Source organism: Mollisia scopiformis (genome assembly GCF_001500285.1).
Source record: "Mollisia scopiformis unplaced genomic scaffold LY89scaffold_9, whole genome shotgun sequence".
Taxonomy (NCBI): domain Eukaryota; kingdom Fungi; phylum Ascomycota; class Leotiomycetes; order Helotiales; family Mollisiaceae; genus Mollisia; species Mollisia scopiformis.
The window spans coordinates 1,369,202-1,386,970 of NW_017263589.1; the positions used below are offsets into that span (position 1 = coordinate 1,369,202).

The 17,769-nt window shown below is 47.4% G+C and overlaps 5 protein-coding genes across 5 annotated transcripts; 3 read left to right on the forward strand and 2 right to left on the reverse strand.

Moving 5' to 3' along the window:
• Window positions 1-1,130: 1,130 nt before the first annotated feature.
• On the forward strand, window positions 1,131-2,695 carry LY89DRAFT_582310 (uncharacterized protein; the record flags this gene model as incomplete). Its single annotated transcript, XM_018209158.1, has 5 exons — window positions 1,131-1,382; window positions 1,428-1,490; window positions 1,537-1,658; window positions 1,701-1,872; window positions 1,928-2,695. 5 exons carry the CDS (start codon window positions 1,131-1,133, stop codon window positions 2,693-2,695), a joined length of 1,377 nt encoding a protein of 458 aa, XP_018073333.1.
• A 2,907-nt stretch (window positions 2,696-5,602) lies between these two features.
• LY89DRAFT_581896 (putative histidine kinase M3YPp) lies at window positions 5,603-8,882 on the forward strand (the record flags this gene model as incomplete). The annotated part of the gene is made up of 6 exons (XM_018209131.1): window positions 5,603-5,994; window positions 6,056-6,647; window positions 6,700-6,917; window positions 6,970-7,006; window positions 7,063-7,394; window positions 7,448-8,882. 6 exons carry the CDS (start codon window positions 5,603-5,605, stop codon window positions 8,880-8,882), a joined length of 3,006 nt encoding a protein of 1,001 aa, XP_018073334.1.
• A 1,420-nt stretch (window positions 8,883-10,302) lies between these two features.
• On the forward strand, window positions 10,303-12,732 carry LY89DRAFT_668019 (uncharacterized protein; the record flags this gene model as incomplete). The annotated part of the gene is made up of 4 exons (XM_018213014.1): window positions 10,303-10,344; window positions 10,797-11,296; window positions 11,346-11,534; window positions 11,595-12,732. 4 exons carry the CDS (start codon window positions 10,303-10,305, stop codon window positions 12,730-12,732), a joined length of 1,869 nt encoding a protein of 622 aa, XP_018073335.1.
• A 691-nt stretch (window positions 12,733-13,423) lies between these two features.
• LY89DRAFT_582571 (HET-domain-containing protein) lies at window positions 13,424-14,425 on the reverse strand (the record flags this gene model as incomplete). The annotated part of the gene is made up of 1 exon (XM_018209172.1): window positions 13,424-14,425. A coding segment is annotated over one exon (1,002 nt), but the record flags the coding sequence as incomplete, so codon positions are not given.
• A 1,798-nt stretch (window positions 14,426-16,223) lies between these two features.
• On the reverse strand, window positions 16,224-17,394 carry LY89DRAFT_732512 (uncharacterized protein; the record flags this gene model as incomplete). Its single annotated transcript, XM_018219687.1, has 2 exons — window positions 16,224-17,059; window positions 17,109-17,394. The coding sequence occupies 2 exons, from the start codon at window positions 17,392-17,394 to the stop codon at window positions 16,224-16,226; spliced, it is 1,122 nt and encodes a 373-aa protein (XP_018073337.1).
• Between the last annotated feature and the right edge of the window lie 375 nt (window positions 17,395-17,769).

Here is a 17,769-nt window from a genome sequence, read left to right on the forward strand (position 1 = left end):
GAGCAAATATGCTTTACATCATATTTGCTTTAGTTTGTACAATATATGTAAATATATCACGAGTATGTTGACTTGTATATGTACATCGTTTACTTCAAGTGAACCCTCAACTCTGGCCGGTACTCATGTCTCTGTACTTCAACCTTCACAATCATCGGAGGTAGAGAATTTTAGCCCAACACAAGTAGCAACTTTACATGAAGCTGCTCTGTGTCTTTCGTCGTTGAGGTTCGACAGGAGACTTCTCTAATGATTCTAGTGCATCAACATAAGCTACGTGTAGAACATATTTTCGGCAGTAGTCAAATCCGCCGTTCACGAGCAGCTGCTCAAAATGGCCTGGTCAGCTGCTGTTGGAGTCATCTTACTTACCAACAACTTATTTCGTGGCGTCGTCCCTCATTCTAAGAATTGTTTCAAGGCCGCATCGAGGGTTGCATTGCTAGGCAGGGTAGGCGGCACTGAAGCAACATTCAGGGGTGATTTAAGCGAGGTGATCTTGCCCCCTGAGCTGTGCATTTCCTCATTCGGGCTCTTGGGAGGTACAGAAAAGTAGTCGGACTCCCGAGTGCTGCAGCCCTGTGCTTTTGGGGGCTCAAGCCGAACATGGGGATATTCGGATTCAAGACCACCATGACTGCAAATATCAAATTGATGCCGATAGGCCTCCAGGTCAACTGGCGTGAGCGTTTACAAATCCCGAGTCAATCCCCACACTGCTCACTACGGTGACGAGAAGCTGTGCGGGTCCTACAAAATGAAAATTAAAGACCGAATTTCTTTTTAACGTGCTGCCCAAGAGTAATTTTTAAAAGTGAGCATCCTTAGCTAGGTGTTGGAGGGGCGCACAAGCAGGCATTTATATTACCCGGGCCGCACGCAGGAGCAGAGCAACACTCACTATTTGAAACATCCAGCCAACCGGTAGAGCGACCTTGGGAGTACAGGGCGCATGCGTTTCTTACCATATGCCAATGAACTTGCATATATCCTCACTTCCCCACACAAACTTTTTGCTTTTCTTCTTTCTTCACCTTTCTCTTCTTCGACAGATCTGTGTCAGTCTATCCTTAAATTTCGTTTCTTCGTTTGATTTTGGTTCTTTGACAGTCCTTACTTGCGCGAACACGATGTTTTTCAAAATCACTCTTTTATCGCTACTGTGTAGCTTGACTTTCACATACGCAGGCGATTTCTGGACGGTGAATTGTGGAACCCTTTCTACCCAACGATCAGATCCTATCATCAGTCCTGGAGTGCCATCCGGTCATGTCCACGCAATTTCGGGGGGCACTGCGTTCAACAGGACTATGCTTGGTATCGATGCTGCTGTTGATGCGAAGGCTACCACTTGTGACAAGTACACTGATCATAGCAACTACGTAAGTACGGGAATACTGGAAACGGAACAGAGTTGATCTTTGTAGTGGGCACCACAGTTATACAACATGAAGAATGGCATGTTTCAAATGGTTCCATACACTGGCGCGGTAAGTTCTCGCCAACAGCAAGCCAGCTCAAGCTGATAGTGGGCAGAACATGTACTACAAAAGATACACATGCAGTTACCAAGCAGGAGTCCGGTATTGCCCATCCCCAACAGATGCCAAGCCCTTTCCTCCAGGTCTTCGAATGGTAGCTGGGGATCCCACTCGAAGGTACCTTGTTCTAGTATTTCCATAGACTCTGCTAATACGTAGCAGAACTCAAAATATGTCCGATCAGACAAACCAAGCTATTCTGTATGAGACGGGAAATAATGGCGAGGTGTATGGGTTCCCAAAAACCTTGGTAGGAGACTTGACGCTGCATGTTCACTTCCCTTCATGTTGGGACGGAGTCAACGTGGATAGTCCTGATCACAAAAGTCATGTGAGTCTGCACTTGAAGTCGCAGTAATCATGGAGATAGTGTTGATGTTGGACAGATGTCTTATCCCGATCCCTCCAAGGGCGATACACAAGGCGGCATGTGTCCCTCCTCCCATCCTGTTGCTCTTATTCACATCGGCGCCGAATTCGGGTTTGATACCGGCAGTCTCGGTATCGTCGATTCTTCTACGGTCGTTTGGTCTATGGGTGACACGACCGGTTTTGGCGGACATGGAGATTTTATTCAAGGATGGGAGGACCTTGATGCTTTAGGGGAGTCGTTCGACAATTGTAACGGCATCGGTACAGCTTGTGCTTGGAATTCTTTCGGTACTCCGAACGGAGAAATGGGAACGAAGAACAATTTGAGTCCTGAGATCATGCCGCCTTATGAGAATATTGGGCTCCAAGGTCCAATAAGCGCGCTGCCGGGTGGCAATACGGTGTATAGTGGGGGTGCTGGTGGGGGAACTCAGACCAGTTCTGCAACTTCGTCTGTGCCAACGACAATGGCGACTGTAACTCGGGGAAGCAGTTCCATGTCTAGGACCTCAAAGATCACTACTACGGCCACTGGAGTTTCTACTACTCCTGGAATGATCAAAGGAAGCAGTTCAATGTCTATTGCTACCACAATTTCTATGCAACTTCCACCCACCACAACGAGCTCCTCGTCGCCAGCAAGCACCAGCGAAGCTAGCTCTGGGGATGATGGGGATGATGGGGATGATGGGGATGATGGGGATGACGGTGACGATGGAGACGATGGAGATGACTCTGGAAATGACGATGATGGAGACGGTCACGATGCTTGCGAGCTGTGAAAGACAACTTGAGTAGCGCGAACGCCCAGCAGGCAAAGGGGTATAGGCTGGTCCAATTTTAGCGAGAACTTGGCTGAGCCTTGGAGAGTGAATCCGCCTCAATTTCAATTCTTGCATTGTATTATTATATATGTCAGATACTTCGATTTCTTAGAACGAGTATCTTTGTAGAGAGTAAAATGTTCAAGCACCTGGTGCACTCAATGTCCCTTCTTTGGTCCACGTCTGAGTTATCTAAGCGAACCCCTATGCTTGGCGGGGTAGCTTGAGACAATATTGGACTTCTCAATCCACCAGGAAATTGTTTGGCTAAGGTCACTAAGAGTGAAGTATCTTTCTAGTTGACTAGAATCTTTAGGCTTTCCGCCGTCACTGAAAATAATGAACAAATCTTTGCAAAGAAACACATGCTGGTAGAGACTGTGCAAATTCCAGGTGCGGGGCGACTATGCTCTCATATTTCGATCTAGTACAAGGAGATTTGTGTGAGATTGTCGAAGAGTGAGTTTGATGAACGCAGAATAAATAAAGACTGACATATATCATTCTCCGTAAATATCTTTGAATCAACAACTAATGCGGTTATGGCGCAAAGCTCGCAAAATGCGCGTTTTGTGCAAATAGCGCGAATCGCGCGAATCCCGCAAATCCTGCCAAATCTGAGGTTATTGTATCGAAAGTTCCTTTAAGATTCTACTCAGAGCCCGTCTTATAATCGGAATCCTTTACAATTCGCAGCCGTAAGCTCCGATTCTCTTCTAGTTCCCTTTCGTTTATCGGTTGATTCAAATGCTTGTTGAAGTCATCTAGCTGTTTCGGAGATGAGCACCTTGTGTGGAGAGAGAAGAGAAGGATGTAATCGTGAAATGTAATTACTGCGAGAAGAGAGCTTTTGTAAGGTTTCTTTTTTGAGACTTTGGGTTTGATTGAAAGAGACGTAAGGGTTGAATTCTAGGATCGAAGGAGGCATTGTTGTAGAGAGCAATATGTGTTCCATCTCAACACATTGATCTGTTACACAGCAGATATGAGAAGAAGCATCATAACTTCGATTCTGTTTTGGAATAACGAGATGTCATATACAGCAAAAATTGAGGATTCCCAGATGCAGGAGCATGCTTGTACTATTTGAGATGGAGTGCCTTGGGAGATGGCCACATGGTGGGAACTCGGCTTCGTGCGTATTGCAATCTCAGGATGGTAATCCCAGAGAACTTCGTAGGTGTCAAGTGCAACCAAGTATCTATGCCGCACGCTATTGATTCAATGAGCATGTTATTCTACCCCCTGTAGACTCATAGTCGATTCGACCTAGAATCTGGGAGTTCTGGGCAGAAATTTTTCAACAGAACGATTTCAATAGCTAGGAGATTGAAGAGACAAGAAGTCAAATCTGAGAGTTCAGGAGAAGGCAAGTTAATATTGAGAGAAGAGAAGCTCTGACTGAGCTTTCTCGTCTTGAAAGGGGTAGAGTAGGCTATCACGTGTATTCAAATCCGATCAATCGTCTGACGGAAGTGGCTTGATACTTCAAGCTTCATCGCGGCATCCTTTTTATTGCTCCAGCCAACCATCTTCTCTTCCCGCCAGCGGACTTTGCAGTAGAAAACTCTATTCTTGATGTTGCCGGTCTTGTCGGCAAACAGAACATCAGGATGGATGTCTGCCCAGAACAGGATAGCCGTCGCATTCGCCAGGGGTCGCTGGGTCCTCCGTGCTCAGAGGTTACACCACGATCAAAGGTAAGACAAAAGGCACATACTCCGACCTCGACAACCATCTGGACTCAACGAAAGATATGCAAATAATCCAACATCACCACACAGGAAAACCCAAACAAATCCGGCAGCGTCTCCGCCTTGGAAGCGGCGTCCGGCTTTAGTGAGTTTTAGGTCGCATTTAGTATGCTTCCAACGCGATCTGGATTCCGAGAACCTGGAAATGCACGCGGCATCGTCGCCGCCAACACCGTGCGCTCTGAGGAAGTATTGATCTTATCTCTTTCTTTTCCTTGCCTGTTGCGCCTCAAGTGAGATATGGTGGTCTTGACACTCCTTTTATGATATACTACATATCTTGGAACGCCCTCTCTTGTAGTCGAACACCGTGTCGCATTCTGGTGACGGAAGGGCTCTGTCGACTCCCGACAATTCTGCGAGGGCGGGGCTGGGAGGCGCTGAGTGAGGGTTGGAGAGACAATTGGTGCTCTAACAAAAGGAGGAAAAGATGGCAGATTCTGCTGTTGGAGAAGATGTGAAGGACGAAGCCCATTCCGCGACTGTTCCTGTCGAACTCCCGAACGACTTTACAAAATTAGGAGCTATCGAGCTTCTCGAGACAGACGAGAGAGCCGTATTTGTTCTCGACTTGACAAGCGCCATGAAGAGGATACCGGTCTACTACAATGCGAGTGTGCGCGAAGTACCACTGCTGGAATCAAAAGTAGGGAAGGGCAAGGGGACAAACGATCCGAAATATACCGTGTTTATGGATTGGGCGGCGTCTACACACAGTGGAGGAAGTCTCCTTCAGACTACATACTGCGGAATCAGATGGACCGCGAGAATACTGAAGAACAGATGGCGAGTCGTATTTGGTGATAGTAAGAGTCAAACCGCTCTTCTTAACTCCAATCGTCGTCAATCCGAGATACCTCGTCTTGGACGGTCTCAAACAGCAGCCATCGATCGCCACGAACAGTCTCGTTACGCACAAAAGTCTACCTTTCGAAATGACGACCTGGAAGACCAACTGGCGGCGTTCAGACTTCGCAGGGAAAAAGATATACCGACTTTCCCCTCTCCAGCCCCACCAGAGCAATTGAAGCAAAATTCGGCGGAAGAGTCTGATTATACTGGCCGTATCGACTTTACACGCCCTAAGACTGCCATGACGCTGACTCCCCACATGCAGTTTGTGTTAGATTTTGATTGGGAATCCACAGAGCTAGGTGCCGTCGACAGCTGGTCTCCTGAGCTCCGGCGTATGGCGAACATACTTATGACCGATCCAAGGCCAGCTGCCATGTACTGGGGAAAGAAGAGAACAATGCTCTATAACGAACCGTATGTCGTTGTCACAGGTCAACGACATCCAGGGATGATGGGCAAGACATTTTCTGAAGCCTGGGCAGAAGTGGCAGGAGACTTCATTTCTGCTTTCGATACTGCGTACGAGACTGGCAAGGCCTATGTGGTCGACGATGCCAGATTTTACATTCAAAGACATGGTTATCTCGAGGAAACATATTATTCTCTATCTATCATTCCCTTTAGCCTCGAGCGTGGTGTAGTTGGCTTGTAAGTATTGCTTTTGAACATTATTTGTATGCCCACCGGATCGCCATTAACGCTCTCTTAGCTATAATCCCGTATTTGACACTACTCGACAAGTGATTGCAGATCGCAGAATGGCTTTCCTATTGCGCTTAGGTCAGTTTATAGCATCATCTAGAGAGCCGAAAGATTTCTGGCAGCAATTACTGCTTGGGTTGCAGGCGGACCATCTTGATTTGCCGTTTGGTATCCTATATTCTGCTGGTGGCGATATCAACGAAACTCTCTCTGAATCGTCAGAACAGAGTCAGAATCTGAAAAATTGGGCCCTTGAAGGTCTTGTTCGTGTACCAGAAACATGTCCGAGCATTCCCACTCGAATCACCACAGAAAGAGAAATGGAAGATTTTCTTCCAGACTTTTACGACCTCATCAGGTCAGAATCAGCAACTTTGCTTACGACTGAAGAAGGCACATTACCCCCTTGGATGACAAAGGAAATTCGCGTCAATAATGGCGAGCATGCTTGCGAGTCTGCCATTTTTCTTCCTATCCGATCGACAGCGGACAATATTCTTGGGTTCCTGATGTTAGGTGTAAACCCTAGGAAACGGTTTGATGATGACTATAAAGTTTTCATTGAGTTGTTGAGTCGACAACTAGCAACGTCAATGGCGGTACGTATATCTTTCATTACCCATTTCTATCATACGCTCATAACGAATGTAGTCTGCTGTCTTGTTCGAGGAAGAGATCCGCCGCGGGCGGGTGGCCGCCGAACAGGCTGCCCAAGACAGAACTCTATTGTCGAAAAGGCTCGCAATACAGACTCACGAGGCATTGGAAACCGAGACCAGATTTCGAAGAATGGCTGATCTTGCACCTGTTGGCATGTTCCACATAGATCCCACCGGAATCTTGGTCTATGCAAACAACGACTACTACACGTAAGTCGGATTGTCTTCTCACAAAAGCTTTGAAGATTCACAACCAAAACAGTATGACCGGCCATCCACGTGACGTACACTACCCGATGGTGAGTTGGCATCCATAGAGCTCTTCTTTCTCGACTTGGCCCTAACATGGATACAGTCCTGGTATAACGTCATAGCTGAGATCGATCACCCAGTGATGGACAAAGAATGGGCTAAGCTTCTTGCTGGAGAACCCGTAAACTTCGAGCTCAGACTGAGACCACAATTCGTAGCAGATGATCTCGTTGCTGGTGAAAAGGTTGAAGGTTCTACTTGGATCATCGCTGCAGCTTATCCTGAGCAAGCCGAAGACGGTACGGTCACTGGTATTCTAGGGTGTCTTACGGACATCAGTCGACAAAAATGGATGGAAGGTTTCCGGACACGAAAAATGCTCGAGGCTGTTGAGCTGAAACGCCAGCAGGAGAATTTTATTGACATGACTTCCCAGTATGCCTTCTCCCCATACCCCATACGTACAGATATACTGATCAACATGTAAGTGAAATGAGAAATCCTTTATCTGCAATTATACAGTGTGCGGATTACATCGCGACGTCACTCTCGGAATTTGAAGGAGACTCCAAGAATGTCACCCTTCCTCGAGAAGTTGCTGATGGATATGCCGATGCGGCACAAACTGTGGTCTTGTGCGCTCAACACCAGAAACGAATTATCGACGATATCTTGACACTCTCAAAGCTAGATTCGGACCTTCTGCTCATTACTCCGATTGAAGTACAGCCGATCTCAGTAGTACAGAGTGCTCTCAAGATGTTCGACAGCGAAGTCCAGAAGAGTGACATGGAGCTTCGATTTCGTGTCGATCCTTCCTACAACACCCTGGCAGTTGACTGGGTGAAACTTGACCCTAGCAGATTGCTCCAGGTACTGATCAATTTGACCACAAATGCCATCAAATTCACACAATCCGGGCCCAACAGAAAAATTACCGTCAACATGGCCGCTTCAACAGAACACCCACTCGATAAGCATGGCATACAATACTTGCCAAGAAGCGCCAATCGAAAGGACTTGTCGTTGGGTAGTGCTTGGGGATCGGGCGAGATGGTTTACCTCTATATTGAGGTTCAAGATAGTGGACGAGGACTAGATGACCAAGAGAGGCAAGCGCTCTTCAAGCGGTTCTCACAAGCGTCTCCAAGAACCCACGTACAATACGGAGGATCAGGTCTAGGTTTGTTTATCTCTCGCGAGCTGACCGAACTTCAAGGAGGACAAATCGGAGTTTCTTCCCAAGCAGGAGTAGGTAGCACATTCGCCTTTTTCATCCGAGCCCGGCGCTGCAATCCACCAGAAACCCCGCAACCAATAATAGCAGCACATTCCATCGACATGAAGGCCCAATCGAAAATCATCAGCCCTGCAGCTCTGGCTCGAATACAAAGTGGAGGAGGTCCTGCGCCTTTGTCTGAAAGGAAAGCCCCTCAAATGCCAGTAGCTCCAAAACACGTCTTGATCGTCGAAGATAACATTGTCAACCAAAAAGTCCTCTCCAAACAACTTCGTTCAGCAGGCTGCATCGTACACGTTGCGAATCACGGTCTAGAAGCGCTATCCTTCCTCTCCATAACACGCTACTGGACCGGACTCGAGTCATCGGGAACTGAACTCTCCATCGTGCTCATGGATCTCGAGATGCCCGTCATGGATGGCCTTACCTGCGTCAAGGAGATCCGCAAATTACAGCAGGAAGGAAAGATTGTGGGCCATATTCCTGTGATAGCTGTCACGGCAAATGCGAGGAGTGAGCAGATCTCCATGGCGAAGGAGGCGGGCATGGACAGTGTTGTTACGAAACCATTTAGGATTCCGGAACTTTTGCCGGAGATGGAGAGGCAGGTTAGGAGGGCTGGGGAGAGGGCTGAAGATAGACCAGGGGATTTATTGAGGAGTGCTAGTGCGCCGCCATTTTGATGATTTTACATGATGTATGAGATGCAATAATGGAGTATTTGGTGGGCATGGTCCTGGTGTTTTCGGGCATGGAGCATTGGGGAGGGACATCATACCCTGGGATTTAGGCCTTGGGATCTGGTATAGAAATGAGTCTGGCTTGGTGCATCAGGGAAGATGCAAATATCATGAAAAGCTAGACCGGCATGATGGTATGAAAGGAACAATTACGGCGCAATTTGCGGCAGGGAATGAAGAGAGCCATCGACAGACGGTTAATCTCACGTATTCCACAAGTTCAAGCCACTGTTCTCCTGCCATACAGAGATAGAGATGTTGAACCAGATGTCTATGAGACTGGTAGTTTAAGCTAGGTAGGTAGGGAAGCAGGTAGAGGATCCCATTTGAGTCAAACACCATTATTATCGATCTAGGCTCGATGCTCTATAGCTAAGGCTCAGCTCGAGCAGCTCAAATACCGACCTATCGCTTGAATTCCACATCGCGGAGTAGAGATGTCAGACCCTGGAACTGAGCAGCATTCACGTGATGAGCTGAAATCTGCCACCTTGCAGAGTTGGTCTTGGCGCCTGACTCGTCCCTGCACTTCAGCCATTTGTTTCCTTTTTCACAATTCAATACTATTTCTCCGCCACGCAATTGACCTCAGGTGGAAGTGGAAGGGCTTCAGTGAGCTTTTGGGTGTGCTTGTCGCTCGAACTCATACCTGTGCATTGTATATATTTGATCTAAAATCCCCCTTGACAGTCAGCTCCAACCATGCTGACGAGATCCGCGTCTGAGTCTTTCCAAGTCTATCTGCCATCTGATCTTTTTCAATCGTACAACGTGCAAGCCTCTGCCAAGTACGAGGCGGACCGCATTTGTCCTGGTGTGGGGAGATCAACTCATGTCTCAGCCTTTGGCGAGCCTGGATGATACTTCGCAAATGAGAAGAAATGAACTTCAGCAGCGAGGAGGTTGGTTTCTCGTAAGAGTTCTACACTTGGGTTCGGCATCGTGGATAGTTTCAAACATGATACCTTCACACTTGCATCCGGCCAATTCGATGACCTGAAGTGTCTTGCATCATTCTTCCCAGCAGCATCCATCTCAATGCTATCAGTATACTAGCTTTTGTTACTTGTCGTACTTATGGATGACCTTAAATCTCAGATCATCCCATCTCCCAAATGAGCCAGGAACCACTGAGATAGACAAGTGTTCCCGAGTATATGTACTTCACCTTCTAAGCCTATCTTGAGAAACTTTCATACGCTCACCCGCTATGCGGCTACGATCTAGAGGCTGAAGAAGACGTGACTGTTGGTTCTGAGACACCACATACACATTCAGCCGACTCCATCCATAGTCGGAATAGTGTCTCTCTCGTTCCCAGTATTTGACTTCGACTTTCTAATGCGATTGCTTTTGATTCAAAATGATGCGAGTATGCGGGCCAAGGCTGTCCACAGCTAACTTCGTAAGTCGGTGTGTATCCTTCCAGCCACAGCAACGGAGCCGCGTATGTACAAAGAGGAACCCCGCCCAAAGGTCCCAAGTATTTTTATCTGCTGCTAATTATGACCTGAACGGCGCGCTAATTCATTATTTTGAAAAATTAGAATGTTTTCTACAGAGAGAGTCTGCGTCGTGGTAAAATTGGTCATGTTGATCAGTGGGTGCGATGCATTAAAACTTTGTCAGTAAATTCCATCATCCATTCCGCCTTGGCCTCACATTTCTATAGATCCTAGATTCTCGAATACATCCACTTCGGTGATGTCTGCTTCGGTCACCAAGTCGAGCACTTCTGTTACGTCAATATCTCCCTCCACTACACGGATGACAAACTTTACAACATCACTGGGTGGTATGAATGTCGGTATTGCCCTTTTCACAGCGAGATGTCGGAGTGCTGACCACATTACGTAGATTACCACTTGCACACCTGCAACCTGGTCATATCTTGGACCCGGCGTTATTGATGCATACCTAACAGCCGGGTTGTCTGGATTCTACTTTGCGTCAATTTCCGAAGTCAGCAAGATGAACACAGACATTGCACTTTTCGAAAAGGTACTCGCCGGCAGCACCTTCTCGAACTCGGCAGCTTCCGAGTCATATATGACCTCGCTCTATTATGCTCTGAAGTCCGAAAGAGAATTCTTGTGGGGAAGTGCTGGAGACGCGGCTGTCAACTTCCAAGATTTGATGACGGATGGTTGTCTGTTCACGACCTGCACCAATCAATACTCGTCTGAATCTCTGTCATTTACATCGGCAGGAGATAGCGGACTGTTCTACTACTCAGCTTCGACGCCTTGCTGTGGTCAATGCACAATATATGCGGAGGGGGTTCAACTCTCATATTGGCCTACACCTGCTCCAACGCCGCCAGTGACCAAACTTGTCGATTCTCAGAACCACACTTTGTGAGTGGACTGCGTGCCACTTGAATATAGATGTGACTAACAATAACAGTATATCTCCCCTTGTCTACGCCAGCTTTACAGGCGTGTATGGGTGGAACGAGTGTGGACAAGTCGGCGGAATGTATGATGTGACAGGGACTTATCTTCCCGATTATCTTCGAACAACGAGCATCAACAGAAATCTCACGACCATAGACAGTCAGCAGTGGACAACTATCGATTACGCCGACTTTGGTCCGTAAGTACATTTCCATCTCACCTCACTCACAGCTGTCTGTTTATCTGACAAGTCAGATAGGCAGTGTACGTGCACAACCAATTGCCAGACAGACCCCTCGTTGGGCGTGATTACCAATCTTTGTACTCCACAATTATCGCTACCTAATGGCTTCACATCTTTGCTACCGGCTTGGTCAACGTGCGTAATGGGTTTCCTTGGCGTTTTTGATCCACCAGTAGCTCTTACAGTGCAGCCAGGTCTCACAGTCCCAAAGACGACCTCAGCCCCACCAATTCCTCCGCCTACAACTCCATCACCTCAACCAGTCCAAACCCCTACTCAACCACAAGGAACACCGACTGCTCAATCCGAAATCACCAGCCCGCCTGTTGAAACGAGTTCCACTTCCAACGTGGCGACCATCATCGCAACGAGTTCTATTCCGGTCTCAAATGCCCCTCCTCCAGTTCACTCAACCTCAAAGCCACCAGTACAAGCACCAAGTATAACCCCGACCATGATAGTTATCGGTACTCAAACTATGACACCCCCAAGTGCACGGACAACTATTCTCCCTCCCCTCACAATAGGCGGAGAAACCATCACCGCCAACTCGCAAGGACACTATGTTATAGGAACGCAAACAATCACTGCTGGAGGAGGCCCAATCACCATCGTCGGCCAAACGATAACCCCCAATGCACAAGGAGACTATATTATCGGCAGCCAGACCATAACTGCAGGTAACGGACAACTTGTAATCCCACCTCCCATCACCATTAATGGTGAAACAATAACGGCCAACGCCCAAGGAGACTACGTAGTCGGCTCACAAACCATAACGCCTGGCTCTGGGCCCATTACAGTCGCCGAACCTCCGCTCGTGATTGCAGGCCAGATTATTACTGCGAATTCTCAAGGAGATTATGTGGTCGGGTCTCAGACGTTGATTCCTGGCGGGACGGCGATCACGGTGAGTGGGTCGACGATCTCTCTTGCCTCGGGAGCGAGCGATATCGTGGTTTTTGGGACAGGGGTGACGAGCACGCAGAACTTGGCGAGTGTGATTTTGAGTATCATTGGAGGGGTTCCGACGTCGACTACAAGTGGTGCTCCAGTGCAGTATACTGGTGCTGCGACTAGAGGGGCTGACAGAGTCAGATTGGAGTTGGTGGGTGTCGTCGTTGGGCTTGCTGGAGCTTCTCTTTTGTTCTGAGTGTGGAAAGGCGTGAAATGATTTGGTATAATGTTAATGATAATGTATTAGGTCGGATTGTTGAACGTTTGATCATGCTATATGCCCTCATATCATAGTATAATTCTAGTAGATGAGAGGCATTTGACTATGAATACTTTGGAAAGCTGACCAGAGGGCTGGAAGTTGAGTTTTACTACACGATTCGAAAGCGCTGCAACTCTGCACTGTTGAACCAATCAAGAATCATCAGACGTTCTTTTTCATCGAATCGATAACCGGTAAGACTCAATAACCCTACTCTCTCATAGCAGCCAATAGCCGCTTCTTTCCCCCCAAGACCTCTAGACGCCTGTAAAAGCAGGATTTGTGGACGCATTGCACGATAATCATCCTCATGAATGGTTCCAATCCAGGCACAAAGCAGAGGAAGTTCCTTTGAGTCGAAGTCGTCGACACAATCGAAAGCAGAGAATGAAAGCTCACTCTTCGCTTTCCGCAGTGTCCACATTGCTTGATGCTGGCAGAGCGAAACACTGATTGCAGGTGCTGATATAGTCAATACTAGTCCGTGTTGCCCATAATCCAGTGATTCGAGTGTAGACCTGAGAATTGCCCCTTCAGCAGTTTTCGAAGGTTGATCAACGTCAAGGAGACTTTCTGGTGAGTTGCTTTCCTGCATGGGGAACTTGAGGCTGAAACCATCTCCACAAGCCCAAGACCAAGATGGAGCCTTCCACTCTTTCGGTCTCGTCCCTCGTGTGGATGTTCTCCATATCAGGTCTGCAAAAAGGTTCTCTTTCCAAAGCCCGTGAATATACTCCCCGCAGCCTCGTTCTTGAAGTTGGTTTGCAAGGCCCAACAAAGCTGGAAGGCGATCAGATTCGTACGTAATGTCTAGTGAGCTGTACAATTGCAATGTTTTATGCCACAGATCGAACAGTTCTCTAAGACCACGATTCATTGCCCATCTCCGCTTGAAACCGATCTGATTCTCGTAAGAAGATTCCTCGTGGGAGATCAGGGATCGGCACTCGCATAAAGTGGTAGTCCGACATTCCCAGAACAGTTCCTCGCGCGAGAAGTGGATCAAACGAGTCGCAAGAAGTCGCTCCTGGAGACACCATGCTCGTGATAGAAGAGGATATCGCTGATCAGCACGAGCCTTGTATGCCGCTAGAGGATTGAAAGGCCTGTGATCATTCTTCTCCCGGATGTATATGGGTGCGAACTCGCCATTCGCCTGGGCGACGTTAAGGCACAGAGAGACCGATGGGGGAGGGCGAGGAGAGAAACAGCCAATGCCACCATGCTCTGCTTGCGTCGCTGCAATGACAAAGTACGCATTCTCGTATATCGAAGCCATGTTTGAAGACTCTTTTGCCCAGTCCTCTTTGTCATCTTGTATGATACACAAAGAGTCTATCCAAATGTATTGAATGGAGAAGTGTCGAGCAAGAACGATCGCGTCTCGAAAAGTCTTGGAAAGTGAGCTCTCCTCGATTTTCGATTGATTGGATTCTAGATTTGCCTTTGTCGTTCGCGGAGGGCTGTGCGAAGCAGAACCCCAACAGTGACTTAAGGCACAGTAACGGCCCGCTTTTCCTGTGCTAGAAAGGAGTTTAATTGTCTTTGAACCAATGTCCAGGACTCGAGTGGGTACTCTGGTCTCCTTCTGAGCGCAATCCTGGTGATCATTGCAGCAGTCTTGCATCCATATGGAAATCAGAGAGAAGGCTTCAGTTGAACTTGGATTCGAAAGGATTATTCGCCCTCGTCGAATCCCATCACGCGATCTTTCGTCCACTTCAGCAGTTGTAAAGACCTCGTATCTTCTATCTGTGTCATCATCCGACTCATAATCGTCAGAATCTTCATCACTTCCAGTCGATGCGATGTGAATCGTAGGGCCTTGGATACGAATAGAAGCATAGAATATTGACTCTGGCGTTTTACTTCGAAGAGAGTACCTGAGCCTGGCGGTCAATTTCCCAGCGTCCTGGACCTCGTGCATGTATCTCTTGAAGGCGGCATTAATTAACTTGCATCCTAGACAACCGACACTGGCTCGGTCTCTGACTTTGACCAAGTTGATCTGATAGACATCGGTCGCGAAATTTCGGCAAATGGGACAAGAGTCTGCCGTTGGTAGTGGGCTGGCTGCTAGCTTTGGCGGAATCGAAAGGCTGCCAAAGAACTTCCCGGGTCGTAGCTCTGGAGGGACAAGGCTGCTAGGCTGAGAGTTTTGAGTATTAAATACTTGGGTACTGGTGGGACTATTACTGTCCATCTTGATGGTGTTCAAAGTGGTGCATCTAAAGTGCTGTAAATTGGGCAGCTGAGTTGAGATTCTCAGCTGAGGTTAAGGCTCCAAAAGCCGGTTTCAGCCACGATCACATTTCATTGGTACGAATTCACAGCCCCTGGTGATCACACTGTCACAGAGAGAGAAAGCTCTAGATTTTATCACACTTTTCGAGTCAGCAATTGTATGGAACAGCCATCAATTTGATTAATCAATAAAGCGTCGCCTCTTTTATACAGCTATCAAGTCGATCACGCTGAACGTATCTCGCAAGCGAACCCCTGACGCCAAGCGAGACTCACCAGCTCGGCCCACTGAGTTATGTGCAGGATGCGCTTCTTTCAGACTATATTCCTCGACGGCCTAATTGTTATGTCTTTATATACATGAAATTATTATTGATCACTGTTACTCCTTTTGCTAGGTGTATTTAAACTTGAACTCCATCGATATTCAAACAAGATCAGGGCCACACGTGACAATCAAATTATTTTGTTGCACGTCGCACTTTCAAATCCTAACCCTAAGCCTAACCCTAAACTTAACCAGAAGTCTGCCAACTTGTCCAGGAAATGTCCAGGAATTCATCGCATTGTCGAACAATGTTGAACGAGTTAGGATTACCTAGGTAATGTTTTATTCGTCTAGAATTTGTTGTCTATAACTTACTGCATATGATTTTTCGTTGCAAACTTTCAAACATTCCTTTGGACAGTCCTCCTTCAGAATCCAAGGTTGAGGTTAGGGTTCAACAAAACGAGATGCAGTCACATGATGGGGCCCTGAAGATAAAACAATGGCAGAATTTTGAGACTGAACCACCTATGGCTGAAAATGAATCCAAATTTTGAATGCAGCCAGTTTTCAAAGAGGAATAGTTTCATAGGACAGTTGGGCAATAATTAATTTTATTTGAGTGGCTTATCACATGGAAATAGTGTCGCTTATGTTCTAAGACTTGGAGAAATGCATGGTCTAGGCTGCAGGCGACAGAAAGCAATATTAGAGCAATATTAGTGACTTTAAAGTATCATAAAGATCCCCGGGAAGTATCTAGTATAATCAATTATTGGTAAGATCTTATAAAATGGATATATTGTCATCAAACATTATGTAAACAGCAAGGTCCTCCTCCCCGCCAAAGCCGTGTTCTTGCAACGCCAAAACTCATATCAAGACACACCTCCATGCAGGATTAATCGACTCTCTATCTCCTGCTCACATGTCTCAGACTCGACGTACCATCTAGCTCCACTGGCATCATCGCTTCATGATAGGCCGGGGCAGGACTTCTCAAGCCACCATCATCAGCATGTAATTCCATGACCCCATTGCCCCTCTTCTCTCGCATCGTTGCTGTCCTATCGTCCATCTCATAAGCGTCTATCTTCGGGGACGTATACATATACTTCTTCACCGGTGATGTGATCTCATTGACCGGCGCCTCGTAAGGATACACTTGGTCTGCTCCCACAGGTCCATTCGGCGGAGGGTAGTCGGAATTGTCTAGTTTGATGGCCTCGCTCTTCTTGAACGCGCGCTTCTTGCGACGAATAAAGAAAATGATCCCGATTACGAGGGCAATTGCAACAACTAGGCCAGCGACAATTCCCACGAGCATTCCAATCGAGACCGTCACGGTCTTGCTCTTCTGGATTGTTTCTCCAGTTCCAGCTGCCCCATCTGTAGCCGTTCCGGTGGTCGTAGCTGACGCACCTCCTCCTGTGTCTGTCGCTGTTTGACTAAGTGTTTTTGTTTTGGTATTTTCATATGTGCTAGTGAGCGTGGTGGATTGAGCATTCGCAGTGATTGTCGTTGTATATGTATCAGTCTCGACAGAGAAGAGAGCAGTGTTGATCGAAGGTGGTGCAGTATAGACATGCGCAGAGCTCATAGAGGTGGTGGTAACGAATAGTGTATTGAGTACAGCGTTTCCGTTGCAAGTCGGCGTAACATGCGCACTATCCGACATTGATCCGCAAACAGTAGACGTAGATCCCGAAGCAACACACTGTCCGACCCATTGCCATGTCGTCTCGAAGCCTGTTCATTGTTCAGATTAAGCATCGCTCCTGCTTTTGATACAACTTACCAGTTACGCAGGTACCGACATGGCATGCGGAGTCTTGCCAAGTTTGATCTGTGCAAGTACCTCTGTATACCAAATCTTCATCAGGGTAATAGCAAAGGCCATCTTTCTGGCAGACATCTCCTTCGCTCGGCACACAGCACGACGAATACTTGTCACCTGTGCATGGCTCCCAAAGATAGTCGGTCGGGATTGAACCGTCTGGATAATAGCATGTCGGGGGCGTCTCAGCTGAACCAAATGGGAGGTGCGAAAGAGTGAGCACCAGGAGAGAAATGAATGAACTCATACTAAAGAAAATTGCACGATATGATGCCAAAAGAGTGTGGAGCAACTCGAAAAGAATGTACCAAAATTGAAAGGACCCGAAGCTGAAGAAATGATCAAGCTCTACGACGGGAAGTAATCTAAGACCCCTGAACCAAAGCCGAAGGATTGCTTTGGAGGCGTTGAAAATCCCGCCTTTGGCGTTCATGTCAGCCCTGTGCCAAGCTTTGGCGTGTTCCGGTCGCGATTTGACAGCGACTCATTGGGACGAGACTCGGTTGTGCAGGACTGCCCGCAAATCGACTCAGGATATGAGCGCCACAGTACATTGTGGAAAGTGGGAAGGGGCATGGGACTTTGTTTGAGAGAGGATGAAGAAGGAAAAGTTGAGAGGAGA